Source organism: Eutrigla gurnardus (genome assembly GCF_963514095.1).
Source record: "Eutrigla gurnardus genome assembly, chromosome: 11".
In the NCBI taxonomy this organism is placed as follows: Eukaryota; Metazoa; Chordata; class Actinopteri; order Perciformes; family Triglidae; genus Eutrigla; species Eutrigla gurnardus.
This window is the reverse complement of record NC_139925.1, coordinates 20805759-20825418: the sequence shown is the minus strand read 5'-3', so window position 1 is coordinate 20825418 and position 19660 is coordinate 20805759. Positions and strand designations below refer to the sequence as shown.

At 43.2% G+C, this 19660-nt stretch overlaps 1 protein-coding gene across 4 annotated transcripts in view; it reads right to left on the bottom strand.

Annotated features, from left to right (window-relative positions):
• The window catches only part of ehbp1 (EH domain binding protein 1), a 150782-nt gene that overhangs the window by 88428 nt on the left and 42694 nt on the right, over positions 1–19660 (bottom strand). For 3 of the 4 annotated variants that reach the window (XM_084021552.1, XM_084021554.1, XM_084021555.1), the window contains exons 6-11: positions 13521–13702; positions 11041–11180; positions 8506–8622; positions 6582–6719; positions 5342–5606; positions 2915–3161 (exon numbers count right to left, since the gene is read on the bottom strand). In XM_084021552.1, coding sequence (XP_083877678.1) covers positions 2915–3161; positions 5342–5606; positions 6582–6719; positions 8506–8622; positions 11041–11180; positions 13521–13702 — 1089 coding nt within the window. The remainder of the gene's footprint in view (positions 1–2914; positions 3162–5341; positions 5607–6581; positions 6720–8505; positions 8623–11040; positions 11181–13520; positions 13703–19660) is intronic. The other variant, XM_084021553.1, reaches the window with a different exon arrangement.

Sequence of the window (19660 nt, the reverse complement as noted above, 5' to 3'; positions counted from 1 at the left end):
AAATATATCCTAATAATGCTCCTTCATCCTGAATATTATTGGTATATCTCATCTTAATTGGAAATTGCTATATTTGAACTTAAGTATCACATTCAGAATATTGTCATTTCAGATGAATAGTGGAATATCAGTGTGCACGTAAACATAGTCACCGCTGTCTGAAAGAGGACACGATGCCTTTAGAATCTCCAACGATGCTGCAGGTTGTACATCTACATTTACATCTCTAGACCCTGCATGTTAAATGAAATTAGCTAAGCACCGGTGGTCTCACAAGTCCCCCAGGATTGTCTCAAGACGAAACGCCCCAACAACTGGGAACCCACATGTTTGAAGAAATGGATTTGAGTTGTTCAGTATTGCCATCCTATCCTGTCCATAAATTTGCTGCTGCTGCTGAACGTGTGTTCCACTGAGCTTTGAGCTCTTGTTAGAGCTTAATGTTAATCCGATCCATATGTGTAATACCTGTGTATGGAGTAAGTGGGTGCACACCACATGTCCTGTAGATGTCCCGATTTTTCACAGGCTGCCATTGAAGTGGGTGGTTTTAATGCAATGACAAGAAGGATAAAGGTACATCTAAGGCAAAGTTTAATGCTAAATCTGTGAATTCATACATGACAAGGACAAGAGAGTTTAGCTAAGTCAAAATATGACACTATGTAGTATATTGTATAGGTATTATAGTGGCTCACATCATAATATCTCCATGATCCATATACTCTGTAACTAGCTCTTATCTTGAGAGGAAATGACGCTACTTTCCAGCCATTATACTTTCTTTTGTGATCTTTTAAATATCAGTCCACACTATCAATAATCATAGGAATATCATTCAAGAACGATGGCTATGACACTTAACTATTTGTTGGATGTAACTATGGTGATCAAGCAGTTAAAGCTTGTGTTACCGTTGCACTGAACAAATGTGTAAAATGTAAATGATATTCCAGACATGCTAATCGGTTCCTGGTTAGCGAAGAAAATATTTTGTTTAACAGAACACATAGGAGACCTCCTACACCCTTCAGGGCAGGTTGTAAATGTATAAGTGAGTATGGCGGCTTTCAATATATCAATTTCTATTCTCATTCGGAGATTAGACGTAGTTGTCTGCATACGTGTGTTTATCTCGCTCCTACATAGCACGAGCCCACATGAATAGTGGGTAGAAATAAATAGAAATGGAGAATGCACACCTTGAAACCTCTAATGTGAGCGAGGTTAGCTGTGCTTTGGGGGAAGGTTACAGCTGCCCCAGTACATACTCACTGAACTGAGCCGTAGGCATGCCAGAGACTATATGAACAGATACATACATGCATGTGAGCACACATCTACACTCTGCACACGTTCCTAGTGCCATGATGATGTGTTGGTTTCGTCTTGGCCTCTCATAGTGGGAATGTCTCCTCTTAATCCTCTCTGACTTCATACATTCAAAGGTCATCTCACAGTCTACACATGGCTGAGGCGTGTGTGTGTGTGTGTGTGTGTGTGTGCGTGTGTGTGTGTGTGTCATAGTGCGAATAAGAAAGAGAAACCTATTCACACTTGCTGTATATGTCAACAAACCCCGTAGGCCTATCCTTGTTTACTGTGAACATCCTATCTCTCTCTCTACTATTCCCTGCCATCTTCCTTCTCCTTCCCCCCACTGTTCTCCTTTCCCCCATCCTTCACTATCTTCCACCTATTCTCCTTCACTGCACCCCCCCCCCCCTTCTCTTCAATCCTCACCCACACTTCTTTCTTTGCATCCCTCCCTCCACCCCAAGCTCCAGAGGCAGGGGCATCTCTTGGCGAAGTGTGGCCCACCACAGGCCACTGGCTTTGGGTAATTAAAGTGGTTTAGGCCCCCTCACCCACGGTCACAGGCAACTGCAGCTGGGTGATAAAGGCACTGTGCCATAATTACATGGACGGCCAGCATCACCGCCCAGCTACACTAAAACAGTCAGCTAGCCAGCTGCATGGGGAGGAGGGACCTGTGTGTGTATAAGTAACTGTATAGTGTGTTTGCATGTGTGTGTGTGTGTGTGTGTGTGTGTGCGCAGGGGGTCAACACCCCCTTGTGATCGCTCTGCTGTAGTTAAGCCCCCTGTGTTTAAGCCCCACATAGGCTCATTGAGCTCCTACACACACACACACACACACACACACACACACACACACACTTTAACCCCCCAGCCAATCATTCCCCACCAGTGGTCTGACTCCTGCCGTGAGTGTGTGTGACCATCAGCCATTTAATTAGACCCAGCCATGATTTACCTAATTTAAATAAATAAATAAACATACGAAACCACCCCAATAAACAAATACCTATATTCAAATGAGGAGCTGGGGAGTTTCGTGAGCATAAAGAATGGGCAGAAGATGGGATTGTGCAGGCGGAAAAAAAGCTAATGTAAGGACCACTGGATGTGGACACACAAGCGCAAACACACACACACACACACACACACACGCATGCTTCAAGTCACGCACTTATAATAACAAATGCTACGAAAGAAGAGTCAGAAAGAAGCAGACTTTCCTCGAGCTGCAGAATTCTGGGATTTCGGGGTTCTGTTTACGTTAAAAAGTTTGTTACCATCTTAATAATATTTTACACTTATTGAATTTGTCAAACTAATTAAAACTTTGGTAATTTGATGAACATTCTGGAGGGTTTAAATAACCAGGGAAGTGGCGTTACTTAAGTATGTATTTGTGTAACAAATAAATCAACATGGACTTCTAGTCTTTTTAGAACGTCCAGCACGGGCTCCTCCCTAAACAGAGTTTAGCTTGTTATACTTCCTGGTTCACGTTTACATGAATTATATACGCATCGATTTCATCAGTAATAATGAATTAGAGTGCATTACTAAATCAAGTTAATCAGGTTCAAGTGGAGCCAGTTTACCTTTGGGGAAGAGGAGGCCAGCTCTCTACCCATCACTGCTGCGACGGGGCTGGGCCCCACCGGCTGGGCTCTCTCCCTGTCTGGGCCAGAGCTGGGTTTGGGAGCTGGAGGGCTGGGGCCGAGGCCAAGGCTAGAACTTGGGGGCGGGGGAGCCCTCCTCTTCTGGCTGCTGCCCACATCCAGGGAGGGGTCACCAGCGGAGGGCCGCACGGGGCTCGATGTCCTTGGCTCGTAGAACGGATTGGATCTGAAAAAGGAGGGAAAGACAAGAGCTGTTATATTAGAGGGTGCATGGGCCTAACACAGACTTTCACATTTAAGTTATGGTGATTTGCAAAGATAAGAGTGTGGAATTATTAATGCCTCAACAGTGTTTGTCACCAAAACGGTCAACATTACAAGAAATAATAAAAAATGTCATGCAGATTTATACAAAACAAAATACATAAGACAACAGTGAAATATATACAACACATAACACATTTGGTTGCACCACATATAAAGACCAGAAGACATCATTTGCTGACATTTCTGCATACCGAACATTCAATTAGCAGCACTATTTAAACCCATTGTTTCATTAAACATGAGGAAATTGCTACATGGAAACGAGAGTTTGGGGCTAATACAATGAACACACACAAGTGGTAAGGTAATAGAAGATGCAGGTGCACTGAGGTCAGGTCTACGTGACCTCATATCCTTACTGGCCAAGGTGGACGACTGACAGACGGACAGGCAGGAGCACGAAGGCGTGCACGCACACACAAACGCACACACACACGCATGCACAAGCACTCTTACACACATACCAGAGTGTTATCAATATACAGGCATGCTTGTGGCACTGAAAGCAGGGGCACGGCCTTGAGACATTCACTCAACATGCAACAAGCAGTCCTAAACAAACAAGAGCATTAGGTGGAGAGGGTGGGGGTGAGAGGGAGAGTGAGGCTGATTGACTAGGTATCTGTCTGAAAGAGAAGGTTAGAGCTACTCAGTGTCCATCTAACCGCAGAGCTATACGGAGAAGGAAGAAGAAAAGAAAAGCAGGCAGGCCTATAGAGCAGCTTTAACAGACCAGCGCTGGCTAAAAGACATGTGAAAGGGCTCCAGTCAAAACACCGCGCTGCCCTCTTGAACTTTCTATTCTGCAGAGAACTGCTCCTGGTTTAAGAGACAGTGCAAAAGAAACATGCCAGTCAGTAACCTGTCTGTCTTTAGACAGCCGGGAGGACTAAAGCATACGGCCATCTGTGTGACGGCTTCGCTCAACAGCCAAAACCTACTTTACATTTGCAATTTAGGCATGGCCACTCATCTCCAGAGACATCCCCAAAGAATAACATTGTGTTTCCAGCTCTTAGCCCACATCCGCCCTTATATGCTTTAAAGCGTGATTTTCAACACTACTGAATGTTTAAAATGTTGCTGGGTTTTAAAACTCCAGGGATGATTGTAATCTTCACAGGACACATTGGCTTCTTGATTGGGTCAGTCACATGTTCAACAGTGGTAACCAATGACAAGCGTTGCTGACCTGGTTGTCTATGTGAATCGCTGTTCAATTCTGTCGTTTTTATAATGTTACTACTGCCTACTTGTGCAGGAGGCACGCTATTATTGCAGTGATTTGTGAAAATTCCTGTGTCCGCTGGCATTATCAGCCCTACGTTGGCTTATTACTGTGGATGTAGCCTTAGTCACGGATTAAATTAAATCATCAGTGTCACTACCAGTTCTGCTTTCATTGATTGATTGTTTTTTGGATAGGAGCCACATGCTGTAGAGGAAAGCGTAGGGATGTGAACTAAAAATGAGCAGAGTCTGGGAAGGAAGTTAAGGAGGACGGCAAGGAGGGGAAGTATGGGTTGGGGGACAACAGAGGAGGCAGACAAGGTAAAAGAATGCAGTGAAACAACAGGGCCCTTGTTCCCGTTGAAAGAGCTGCCTCGTCACTCTGCCCTGATGGGGGGGCTACAAGTACCCCTTTATAAGGAGGGGTCATGCTAACTTGGCCTGCCAACAGTAACCAAGCTGGGCAGCCTGGATCCTTCCAGGCTGCTTCTAGTATGGTATACTGCTATAACCTCGTCAGTAGGCTGTTTTGCTCAACAATTTTAGGAAAGTGCATTCATCCAAATACTTGTAACAAACAATATAACACAGGCTTCTCTACGCTGACATACACAAAACGTTAAATGCACCATGCACCCGCAAGTGGCTTCAGGGCTCCTTTTATTGTGCAAAAGCACTACTTTAATATAAAATGGGGGAAAAAAACAGGACAAAACATGCACTCCTTCCTTAATGACACTCTGTCATCTACCATGATATTTGCCTTGTCAGGGTGCACGTTTCACCATTTCCTGTCAGCTGATTGAGAGTACTGGAAGAGGAAGAAATAATGAAGACGTAAGGTCTTACTCGTCAAGTTCCTCCTCCTCGTTGTGTGAGGTGTCGGCGTACAAGTACTTGCTCATGTCGACAGGCCGTACTCCTTTCCTCTGCCTGGGCTTGGGGGGTTCTGGGTCTGGCTGGAGGTCCGTGTCCTGGTCGGGCTCATCGAAGGGGTTCCCTGGGGTTGTTTCTGCCTCGGGTCCATCCTGCTCATCGAACGGATTTGAGGAGTCTTGGTCATAGAAGGAATCATCATCAACCCGCTGCCTTAACACCGGCTGGGCAGGAGGCTCTGTTTGGCAGAAAGTAGAGAGCAATGATTCTTTATTTGGTAGCTTGTCACCTCAGTGTTGTTCAGCAGATGGGAGACAAAATAAATATGACAGTCGACTTGGTAACTATCTAAGCATAATGAACTTGCCTTCTCACATTGTTTTTTAAGCTAACGTATAAAGAAATATCTGAGCCACAAATCAACCAGTGGATTCCCTCCGGATAGTTTTTTATGTCAGTAGTATTTTCCATTTCCTTATACCGACTGACGTTTGCATGTTGCTTATCCATATTTGGTTTACATTCCTTCACTTGGAATACAATTAAGACTAAGATGTGGTTCTTTGTTGGAGCATGATGGCTAAAGTACGTGGGGCACAGACACATCACGGTTGCATGCCAGATTCACTGTGTGCAGTTTGAGTTCTGCCAATTATAATGCAGGTGGTTATGCAGGGTTTGGAAGGGTGAGCTATATTAACTGGTTCCGAACTAATTAACTTGTTTGATGCACATGATTGATGCTGCGTCGCATTACCCCTGGTAAGATGATGGTATTCATTTTAAGAATTGTTTTCAACAGATTGCTTATTTTTAACACAGTTCTGTCATTTTTTAAAACGAGAATTATTTAACAATTCAAAAATGTTTTTGCGTGCTCAGATCCACAGCAGACACAGCTGCTACTGTATAAAAATAGCTAGCGCACCACGCCCCCAGAACAAATTAAACTACAGTTCCGATTATATAAGATAACAAGCATCAAGTGGAAATTTTCAAAACTTTTCAAAAATAAAATCCCTACTGGTACATCTTGCTACTCAGGTGGTCAGACATGAACATTGGTTTAGCTGTCTGACTGAACGCCTTCCCACTTTAGTTACACATGACGACACACACATCCAAAACTTGTATCACGTCACTCTATAGACGCCTAAAGAATGCCTAAAATTTCAAGTATTACAATATCCATCCATCATTGAGTTGAACATACCTTCCTCGTCAGGATCATCGAACGGGTTGAGGTGGTTGGGATGAAGGTCGTCGTCGGGCTCATCGAAGGGGTTTGTGCTCATGGCAGGAGACGCGTCCTGATCCTCGTCTTCCAGGAAGTTCAGCTTGTTGATCAGCTCTGTTGCCACAAAAGTGTCAACAGTCAAATACACAAGTGATAAAATAACAGCTACAGAACAGAACATTTCCCAAAATGAAATGAATAAAAACATCCACAAACCCAAATATACCGATATCTGCAGTTTGGAGTGAACCATGAGCATAAAGACCGTTCAGTCTTGTGCAAGTAAACCCTCTTGCTGGGGAGCGCTGCCTAAACTTCTCTGTGCTCCTCACCCCACTTCAATGCATTTACAGCAGTGGCATTCTGGGAACATTTGTGTGGGATGGGGGGGGGGGGGGGGGGTTACTGGGGGAGACTGGAAAGGCTGTAGAGAGTTGCTATGGAGATCTCAGCTGGAAAGGCTGAGAATGGTCCACTTCATCTTCATCGTCCCCACTGTAGCTCAATCGCATGCTGCCAGGGTGCAGGTCAGTTTGAAAAGAGTGTAAATGTGTGCGAGGCAGATGCCAAGAAATGCTGCTGAGCGCTAAGAGAGTCTGAGACGTGAGACGTGTCCCTTGGTCTATATGTAGGGCGTCTGTGTGAAGTGGTGGGAGCTGATAAGAGGTGCAGCACTTGTCCTCGGCTCTTACTGACGACATTCATGAACCTTTCTGGGCCATTGAAAGTGTATTTACATCTGTGTGGAGCATAGTTTGTGACTGTTCACCCTCCGGGCCTATATGTTTCACAGCTTCTCCCGTTGCCATGGTTATCAACCTCCAAATTACTATTCAGACACGTTTCATTTTTTAAACTGTTAGGTGGCCGGGTTCATTTCACAATGACGACCTCGCCCGGCTCTACGTTATCCCTTACACATTATGGGTTATTCTCCGATAGCGCTGGTTGTGAGTAGAGGTTTGAGTGCCGTCCTGGTGCTGAAGCAAAGGGGATCGATATTGATTATTAGATTATTGATTAATTTGTTTACAGGCCGAAAAATGAACAAATTTGTTTTATGGGCCATCGCTGTAATTACTCTCTTTCTGCCCGACCAACTGAGTGAACTGACTGACGTGAGAATGTGTGTACAGGAGGCTAAAATAAGTTGGGGTTTATTACGTTTTACAGAAAGTATGCAGATTTCATAATGCAAAAAGATGAATTATTCCACTGAATTGTTTAACATGAACTACTGGTGAAGAACCAGCCAGCAAAACCATGTGGCAAGAATGAACATTTGTACTGCACATAATGTGAGACCATTTAAAAGTACTGGACTTCCGACGGATGACCCTGTCGCTCTGAAGCGTCTCACCAGCTGGAGCCCCGTGGGGAACACCAAAGATCCAATACTCAGGTCAAAAACATGTTCTTCCAATCGAAAACTAGGAATAAATATTTTTTGTATTCTTGAAATTATGTTTTGTTTTGTTTTTTGGTAAAAGAGCAGGTTGTTTGGATCCCATGTTACTGATCTGGTTCACTACCAATTGCAGCAAAAGAATAGTGAAGGTAACACTGTCAAAAAAAAAAAAAAAAAAAGACAAGGAACAAAAAAGGATGAACACCAACTGATGTGATTACAACACCTTGTACAGCACCACATGAACCAAGATAAATCGTACGACCACAAAACCACAAAACGATCACAATACGATGTCGAGGAGGATCGGGGGCGTTTGAGTCAAAAAAAAGAGAGAGAGAGAGAGAGACAAAGAGAGGAAAGCTGGAAAAGTAAGGATTAAGAAAAATGAATACGAGGACAGAAATGGTGGTAATGAGTGGTAGTGTAGAGGTGACACAAAGATGAAAGAGGAGTCAGGACGAGAGAGGGGAAAGAAAGGTGAAAAAAGACCTTGGGAGGAAGCGGCAGGCTTAGCGGTTGCTTTGCGTGCTCGCTTTAGGACATCATCATCATCATCATCATCATCCCCATCTAAGCAGCTGAGGGCATTCAACTGGTTTACTATCTCTGTAAACGACAGGGCCATACAGGAAGGGAGGAAGGAAGAATAGCGGTGAACAAGGCAAAATAACACATCCCATCCAGAAATGTCCACACACACACACACACACACACACACACACACACACACACACACACACACACACACACACACACACACACTCCATTAAATAACACACAGAGAGTTGAAACAGTGATTGTATATCTAGTATATATATAGTATATATAACACAGTGGTCGGCCATACACACATGGATTTTTTTCTAGAAATAAAACCCATTCAGTTCATTATCAGTGCCAACGTTCATTAAATACAAAAGTAATAATTTGTTAAATAGAGCGTGCTATCCATACTTCTAGGCTGCAGTGATAAAGTTCCTGCTCTGTACAGCAGCAGCAGAATTGCAGGATTTATGTGACGAGAATAAGAAGAGTTGACTGTAGGGATGGGACGATGTAAGATGTTATCATGAATCGAGATTAAAAACGCTCACAATAAATGAAAACTAATCGTAGAGAATTTTCATTATTGGGATAATCGTGAATGTCGTCATAAATTACTTTAAAAAACTGTCTAGTTTGCATCATAGAAGTAACAATTATTTAAAAAAATAACGGAAGCATCATGTAATAAAAAAGACACACACGTTGCCATTTTTAAAATATATTCATTGTTTACTTAAGCAAAGAGATTTGTGATTTGACTAAACAAAAGAACATTAAAACCCCGTCAGGTTCACTAAATTTTAAATGATGCTGCCCAAAACTGCTTCTTAAAACCTCTTCCTGGAAGTCAGACCAGCTGAGGGGCACAACAAATCTGAAGCTGGTAGCCAGATGGGTAAAAGTTATTTCAGATGACTGGAATAAGGTTCCTAATAGCATTCAAACATACTACAAAGCCAGTCATTTAGAGATTGTTCCCCTGTAAAGACAGTTGTGTTGGCAAGGTTTTATGATACCGATTTAATGGACCAGTTTTGGCTTCAAGGGAAGTGTGTACTTCAGCCTGTTGTTAGAATAAAGCCTGTTAATGCCTGACATGAATATTTTCTGTATATACATGTTTTTTTTTATATGCTTTGATATGATGCTCATGCTGTTTTCCACTAACTCCACCACCGCTATGACACCTAACTACAACAAGGACCACGATGGTAATCATTCCTGTGTTCCTAGATGTTCTTCTAACTTTGCATTGGTGTTGTAACCATAAAATGTCCAGTGTAATCGGTAGCACCAATGTTGTGTTTATTATCTGGTAGGAACACGTGTTCACCTGCATGCTTTGGTTAGCTCAGTCGTAGCATAGCCAGAACAGTCTTCAATAGATATACTAACTTTGACAGGGAAAGGCTGAATAAAAGTACCTCTCATTTTGCATTGTCCTTTTTTCACTAAGCTTTCATAGCTGAGGTTTCTAGCTGGTTACCTTGCACATTTAACACTTACACACAAATACATACATACTCAAATTCTCAACCACCCACAACATATAGATTCATGAAAACATACAATGCATCTTTTTCATATTCTCTTTTCATTTTTTTTTACATACTGGATGTAAAAGATAAAAAGAGGACATATGTTTAGCAGCGTATGGCCTGTGTTAGTATTGCTGGCGTAGCTTGCTGCTTGTTTTGTAGGTAGCATCCATGAGAGGAATACAACAGTGGGGAGTTTTGGCAGCTTGGCCAGGCCTTTGATTCACAGAAGCACGCTAGTGAAGCATCGCTGTAGGCGCTCAATGCATATACATTTAAATGAGACAAAGAGCAGGGAAGGGCAAAGAAAGGAGAGAAAGCATGAAGCTTAACATGAAGAGAAGTTGGATTAAGCAAAGCAGGAGGCACCAGGGCCCGTATATAAGAGCACAGAAGGAATCCTCTACATGTATGTATGGAAGACACCGTCCACCAACACGGGGTGAACACAGGAACAAAGCAAGGAACAAGGAGTACAGCAGGGAATTAAAGCTTAAGCAGTAGGAGAAAACCAAAGCAGACAAAACAGTGTAAATTAAACTCATACATTTCTCAACTCATTTATGCAAGCATACAGAAACTTAGAAACACTAAAGAAATGAAGAAATAAGGGAAGTTGATGCCCCACTGAAGCCTTAGTTCTGGTTTTATAGGAGAGTTTAGGAAGATAACACTGACATTTAGAACATTTGACTGGTTAAGTTGAATTGCTAGCTGCCAAAACAGCTCATTTATCAGACCGACTTACCGTTAACAGGGCTTTGACTGACAGGAAAAGAGGGATCCCTGTAAAACGGGAATGCTGACCAGTAGTAAACACATTCCTGTCTAATGGATGACTCCAGCTAAGCAGTAATCTGGGGGACTTTGATCAATGTCAGCTGGTGTATGTCAGCTCATTAAAACACCAGACATCATACAAGTGCTGTGTGTCATTCACCTGTGATCTTGGCAGCCTTCTCCTCCTGGTTAACCCTGTTCTCCTCGTCCTCCTCATTCTCCTCCTCAAAGTCGTCCAGGTTGCCGATGTCCGCCTGCTTCATGCTCATCAGGCTGGCCAGGCTTTGCATGTCCTCATCACTGCACCATAAACACACACACACACACACACACACACACACACACACACACACACACACACACACACACACACACACACACACACAAAGCCATGTTCATAGGTCGAAACGGCACTCAAAACAGATACATAATATACATAACGGTTTGAAAATGAAAAGCAACCATTTTTATGGTAATGACATATCCTCAATAGATTAACAACTACCAGGGATAAAAAAGAGAAAATACATAATGCATAAAGGGATGAATGAATAAACGAAAATGCATCAGCGTTGTATTTTCAATGTGGCTGCTGGGAGACGGAGGAACACACAATTCAACACACAGATCTCACCTAACCAGCTGCCAATAGCTGGATTATCATAGCTTTCCATCCTTCTCTTTCTGTCTCCACCTTTTTCACATTTCTTCACTTCAGACCTCCATCTCTACACCTTACTTCACTTCACTCCTCACATTTTAAGCTTTTGTCTCTCATCCTCCCTCAACCCCTCCTCTCTCATTTCCCCTCCGCCATCACTTCATTCTACAGTTATTCCTTGCATTTTATGTAGTCTTGTGTACTCCCCCTCAGTCCCTCAAAACTACCGCTCCATCATATCAATGCATTCTCCTCTCTGTTCTTTGTGTTTGGTGTTTCCCAGGCCCAGAGGCTCATTTGAACTGGTGTGATTGAGTTTGTTTGTGTGTGGTCGACATCATTCCCCGAAGGGTTAACAAGGGTTACGCGCCATCGACCCGCCGTCCACGCCACAACAAAGGCCTTGTTGCTCTGCTCTCACTCAGAATGTGTGTGTGTGTGTGTGAGTGTGTGTGTGTCTGCGCCTGTCTTTGAATGAAAGTTGCTGCTATCAAATTAGAATGAATAACAGACGGCACACACGGTGATTGAGAGTGTGTCCTCAAATGAAAGTTGGTGATATGAAAGATGAATATGTGGGAATGAATGTGATGCTGCAAACACTGTGAGTGTTTAAATTAAACTTTGTGCAATCAAAGAATGGATGTGTGAAATGTGTGCACATACATTATGTGCGTGTTTTGATATATTTTGTATTATAATTAGAACACTATATTTACCCAGACAGATTACTTTTACACAGAGGAGGATAACACATCTGGTATTTCTAAAAGAAAACTAGGTCTAGGGCTAGCTACCGACCTGGTTTACGTCCTACCCACTATCGAAAAACTTGGAGGAAATGGTGCTAAATGTTGGTGCTTTATGGTAGTTACACCTTTGCCTTAGAAGCAGAGAAAACAAGACACACAATGTATAATGTTGGTGCTGTTTTCATACAGGCTCAGTGGTGATTCTGTGTTTTTAGATGAGCAAGATCAGAGGATATTGTGTTAAAACGGATCGGTGATGCTGTTCTTCCCTCATTGTTCTCTGTGAAGTTTACATGAAGCGGTGTAATGTAGCCCCGGTGCATTTCATGTGGAATGAGCACCGCATCAGACCTAAAAGACAGCCTTTTATATGCTAGACTGTGACATATTTTTTTCTTTTTCAGTAAAAGCTCTGCAGTGGATCTAGTTTATGCTGATATGAAGAGTGATTTATGTGGATTTAGAAAAGAAACTGGTTTCATTTACACAAAGTGTTTAAATATATATATATATATTGTTGAGACATCTCTATCGAAATCAAGGTATCGGTATCAAATCTGTTCTGACGATACCCGGTCCTAAATGCCACTGGTTAGAACTGACATGGAAAAGAGTTGAAAGAGCTGCTTCTTCAACAGGTTACAACACTAAGATTCTGCTCCAGCTCTTCCTCCACACATATTTAAAACGTGCCACAGAGAAGAGAGCAACAGCTGAGTTTACCAGCCACCAGAATCTTCCGTCAGACTCTCCTTTTCTCTACTGGGAAGACCGGAAGTCTGGCAGAGTCATTTGAAGCACATTTATGTCCCTTTGAGAGAGTCACGGTGGCGGCTCGATGGGTGTGTGTGTGTGTGTGTGTGTGTGTGTGTGTGAGAGAGAACACAGCCATAACCATGCTGCAAAATATTACTGGTTGTGTCTGAGCCTTTAGTTAAGACAAAGAGCAGTTACTCTCGCCAACACTAACCAAAGACCATAATGGCATAGCCATGGCAAAACAAAATCAAAATATACGCTTTCTGGATCAGCTTAAACCTCAGGAAAAAAAATGGAATAGGAGCTTCAACTTTCAACACATTTTGTTTAACTTTTCAGATGACGAGAATCTGACGCAGGATTCTTTCACACATGTAATCAATAAGCAGTGTAGCAATCACAATAGTCAAAACTGAAATGATACCCCAACTCTTAGAAAAGGAGTTCCTTGAGAAGACCAAGACTTACGTGGCCTTTCCCTCACGGAGGAAGATGCAGGAGAGGGAGAACTGCAGCGTGGCCGACACCACCTTCTTCGACAGGGGCTTGAACTTGAGTTTGACGTCCGTCTGTGTGGGCATCGGACTGGCGTACTGTTTCATATTTATGCTGCTGGTGGCCAGGGCCTTCCTCCGCCCTGATGGAGACTCCTGGAGAGGGAGAGACGATGAAGCACATCCAGGTGAATATACAGTAGACCCATATTACTCAGTGCATAGATTTGATACAGCAGGGACCCAAGGGAAAACAAAAAGTAAAAGCAGCATTTTTGCAGCAGGATATTCTGCAAGACCTCAAGAGGTTTGTTCATTTTCATCCATCTTTAGGGAACAAGTATTTAAGTGCAGGATGACTCATTTTAATAATTGCATCATTATTTTTGCAACATCCAGCTAAATAATGGTTGGTCACTGTCGATTGGTCAATACAGAACAAGCTAAAATATGTGCCCTCCTGCGTCCCTCATTATGAATTCAGTTGTGAAATCCTTCCTATCAAAAGGTCCATGCCGAAGCCATTTTTGCTGCACTTCTTTTCAGAGATGTGCTCTGGGCCAGGGGCTAGCAGTCAAATTGGAATTTGGGAATATGCCACAGACCAGGTGATAAGAGTTATAGAATCAGTGTGTGTGTGTGTGTGTGTGTGAAATAAGAACTGCCGGAGAGCCTTGTCACTGACTGCTAGATATGGAAACTAAACAGTTGGGGATGCTCCAGCCTTTTGTCTGCCCCCCGTCTCTCTCCAACAGAAACTGATGGGTTTTGTCTGCAGCAAGTCTGGCTATGGCAGCGCCATGCTGTCAGTGAACAGCAGACTGGTTCACCTCCGTGCTGTGTTGATACCACTCACGTACCATGCCCGTCCTTTCTCTGTTTCTGCAGATTCTGTTTTTGTGATGGGAAACATTTTCCTTAGTTAACTGATATGTGTTCATTTGCATGACGAGAGAGAGACACTGGTGTACACGTGTCCCTTCACAGGCCATGTGGAATGAGAGCAGCAGGCAGTGGTAACACACATTTACCCTCCATTTAGATCCATCTGTGTTCCCCTTTTTGTCTCTTTTTCACTGCATGGATGTGGAAAAAAACGGCACATGTAGCCGTACACACTCCTACACGTGCACACTAGTTATTATACCAGAGAAAAATACCTTCTAGTCTGATCTGTGAATAGAGCCCTGAGGATTCATCCTCTCATGCGCACAATGCCGAACAAAGCAAAGCAGCTAGCTCTCTCACACAACACCAGTTTGAGAGCACATATACATATACACATACACTGGCGTGTACCGGAGATAAAGCGATACAAGCTTTACATTGCCTGTTTCCTGATGTCTTCACACACACACACACACACACACACACACACACACACACACACACACACACACACACACACACACACACACACACACACGGACGGACACACACACACACCTCAGTGGTTTTGGCTCTGTGGGGAAAACTCAATCTCAGCCTTATCGCTGAGGACTGCAGGGTATTCCTTCATACACACATACATACCCACACAGTTGGTATCAGTACAGAGTGGTAAAGCTATTGGTAATATAGTAAGAAACTATGTAAGCTCCAAATAGGGACTAGAGATCTGTGGGCCAGCCAACACCAACAAATACTGCATGTAAATGAATGCAGTGACTTCAATTCTCACTATTTCACTATTCATTAAAACATTACTGGCATGGATGCTACACAAGGAATCATGCAAGTAGCCAATTATTTCCATCAACACCATCAAATGTGCTTAATATCCTGTTCACAACATTAAAACAAACTTGATTTGTGATTGCTAATCAACGTGTATTGATAAAGTTATGTCTCCCTGCAAACCAAAAAGTGATAATCTGACAGAACAACACGATGGTTGGGTTCTCTCCTAACTTCTGAGATGGCATGTGTGTTGCACACATACAGCAACGTCTCTGAATTATGTTTTCTGTGTATTTTTAAAAAATAAATCGATTAGTTGTTTCTTAACTTGCGCTTTCTCATGATGCAGTTTCCCATGACAGCAGTCAGCGCTACTCTTCTTTCGATCAATATGGAACAAGTAGAGTGACTGTGTGAAGAACTGATTCATAACTCATTGGAAGTATCAAGTCAGTGTTGACTATCATTCTTTGTAGTGAGTGTTACGGGCTGAAGAGCCATGCAGTTGGCTTGTGGGGTCAAAAGTGGTTTCGTCAATGAAAGGTTGACAGCGTGAATCCTAGACCTGCCGAGAAAATTCTTCTTTCCAAGTGCAATTGGCCGAGACATTAAACCCAAAATTGTTCTGGTCAAAGATGGTCAGAATCTGTTTCTCTAACCGCTATCCCTCTGTTTCTTTTCCGTCCTTCCATCTCCCAGCGTAACATCTCATCTAGCCCTCCTATCCTTCCATCTCTCTCCATCTTGCGCCTCGCTGGAACCAATAATTAAATAAAAAAAACTACAGAAGAAACCAACCGATGGACTGGCGAGGCCCCTTGACATTTCGTGCTGACATTTGAGCCTTGCCGATTTAGCTGGGGAACATAATGACGCATCATCGACCACACAACCAACCCGTAGCTTGTCCGACGAACAGACCATCAGGAGAAGAGAGAAGATGGGGAAAAGAACTCTCCACCTCCTATCTCTCTGCAGATTACACCCTGGCTATTATACTAAGCTAATAGCGCATGTAGATACGTTATGAATGAATTTGCTAAATGCACCAAACACTTAAGAAGAGGGGATTTAGCAAAAAGGAGGATGGGGAGGAGAAGGGGGGGAGGGATCTTGAAAATAGGAAATACTTAAGGATATGCAAATACCCCGGCGTAAGAATGGAATAACCGTTTCAACAGATTTGAGTAGGGACAGCAAACAATGGAAATCTGCTCTATTTCCCCGGATGCTGCTTGTCAATCAATGTGTGCGTGCATGTGAGTGAGTGCGTGTTTGAGGAAAGAGTGAGGGGGGTAGCTGGGATTAGGGTGACTGGGAGGTTGTGACAATGTGTAAAATGAAAGGGAAGGACAATGCAGAAGTTTAATTTATTACAGAGAGGATAGGACTATCAATATGCTCTCTCTTTCTGAGCCCAGAGAATGGCTAAATACCTGTGTGTGTGTGTGTGTGTGTGTGTGTGTGTGTGTGTGTGTGTGTGTGTGTGTGTGTGTGTGTGTGTCTCAGCAGGAGAGAGAGAAAGAAGGACAGGAAAAGAGAGAGGATAGAAAGAAGGAGGGAGGGGGTGATGGCTGTATGCTGCCCCCTAGCTGCATCTCAATAAAACTGCAGAGCATCATTTAGGACCAACAGTTAGCTCCGACTTCAAGCAAGATACAAAAAAACAAAAAGAGCAATCAAAACTGAAACTGACCTAAAGTTTCTCTGCTCTGCTCATTATTTTCATAAATGACTATGAATGAATTTCATTCAAGAAGGGGGTGTTTGTGTTAAGAGTTCCCGTCCTGCCCCTCTCTCCTGGTGCCAGCTGGCCCCAGATCGATCCACAGATGCTCCCCTGGTGGGGGGGCAGGGGTCAGGACAGGAGGGGTGCCCGGGGGTCCTGCTGAATCCCTCTGCCCCAAAATGCCAATGGGACGGGGCTGGAGGAAGGAGGGGCGGGAGTCCTTTTGTGACTGAGAGATGGATTAATTAGACTGAGTGCTAAAAGAACTTCTTTGACTAGACCTGGCCTGACACACACACACACACACACACACACACACACACACACACACACACACACACACACACACACACACACACACACACACACACACACACACACACACAGTTCAGCAGTGTTAGCACATGATGAACAAAAAGAGAACCAATCAGCTAATGGTTTTTGAACACATGTGTCACCAGTCAATTGGTTTCCAATTTTAATGGCCGATGTACCATATTGATCCGATCCGTATAATCCCACTTTGACGAGCAATTCAGACATCAACATAACCTGTTCCGAGACTGACCAAGTTCCCAAATATCTCCTTTAATTTGAGATTTTAACTATTTGTGTTGTGCTCCTGTCACGGAATGAAAAGAACAGATACAGATGTTAAAAATGTCAAAAGGAATTCCTTAATACAAACAGGAACTAAGGTTACATGATACATATACTGTGTCTGGTACAACTTTATTCCTTACTTAATCATTTTGAAGTATTCTACATAGATTTTACAAGTAGCAGACATTGAGAAATGTTCAGTAACCTGCACGGTGGCTTATTTTCAGACTCTGGCTACTGCCATTGGTGGCAGTGTGTATGATACAATCAATGTGTCAATAACTGAAGGGAGTGTGTGGCGAGGTTTAGTATATTGTTGAGGAAAATAGAAGATAAATCATGGCTGCGGTATCGCGGCAATAAGTGATGAATCATTGGTTCAACGTCAAGCAGATGATTATCTGACTAAAGCTTGCAGCCACAAAACAAAACAATCCTAAACTGGATGAAAGGGGCAGCCTGAGGTCATCCACACTCAGACTTCATTATGACTGCACATCTGAAAAGTCAGATTTGACGATGTACACTACCACAAACTACGGTTGTCACATGAAACGGTTTTTTCTTTCCTGATGTCTTTTCTTCCAGCCGTTTTCTAACAAAACCTCAACCTAAAAGCAGATAATATGAAAATTGGGGTTTCAAATGTTCCACTTCACACTAAAGTGTACACAGGCCTTTGTAATTTGTATTCACACGGATCAGAAAAAATAAAAGCCAAACTCAATTTACCCTATAGAATAACCCTGAGGTAGCAGCGATTAGCCCTCCGACCCCACGCCCAAAATCAGCTGGCTCTGGTTGAATTCAGCAGTCAGCAGATTGGGGGTGGGGGTGGGGGTGGGGGAGAGCACCGCGCTATTCCTCTCGCCTCAAGGTCACAGTTATTGGAAATGGAGACATCCAATGTGCTCACATCTCTCTTTGAATCCGCACACAATGGAGTGATTCCTCTGTGTCAATTTGGCCTCCCCTGATAACTGATAAGGCAGGCCTTTTTTACATACCACCTATGAATACCGCACTATAGGCGTTAGAGACACACACACACAGACTCAGATTAAGACCAATTTATTCATCTGCTACTATTATATGTGAGGATTTTTTTTCCCAGAGAAGTGTGTATTTTTAAATGCAACAATGAACATAAAAGGCATGCAACGCTATCACTGTGGTTATGTGAATTACAATAACAATGGTCTTAATAATGGAATGAACTGTGCAAATGGCTTTCATGTGTATTGTCAAATGGACACACACACACACACACACACACACATACTGACACACCAGTAGCAAAAAGGACCACGGGATTTTCTCTCAACTAGAAGAACCACCTTGTGGATCCGTTTTAACTCAATCCCCCCAAAATGGGACATCTTTGGCTGACCACCTCCTCATCCCTGGGGGGCACGAGCAACAAAAAACGACAATGTTGACAAACAGTGGAAGGAAAGTGAGAGAAGTAAGAGAGCGGAGAGAAGATTAGTCACAACAAGAGCAGGATTAGGCTAGTTTTAAAGGGAAAGGACCACAGATTACAGGGCAGTGTAGTTTTGGTTTAGAATGACTCTGAGCTCCAGACATGGAGACCTTTCTGTATAAAGAACCTGGACCTGGGACAGACTGGTGTGTCTACTACCGGGTCCAGGAAGGATCAGTACGGGCCTCCAACTCACGAGGCAAGAGAAGCAGATGTGTTGGTGATGGTGGGGATGAAGAGTGTGCCGAAGTAACGAGTAGTAAAAAGTATGAAATTATAGTCCGTTAAGACGATACGCAACTTTAAAAATGCTTGTTTCGTTTGTTTCACCAACAGTCTCTGGTTTTACTCCTAGTTTGTTCGGTCTCTGTATGAAACGTTCAGATACTATCCCACGGTGCCGGGAGGCCACAGACCGCTACCCTGATTTTTAGCTGCTGATTTCCTTTAATGATTAACCTCTGAATGGTAATCGAATCGAATCGTGAGGTGCCAAGAGATCCCCACTCCTATGAAACGGTGTCATGATCACCTGAAAACTGCACAAAGTGGCATTCTGTGCTATTCTGCTTAATGGCATCATGTTGTAAAACCTGTTAATTCAATCCATTTCAACTAA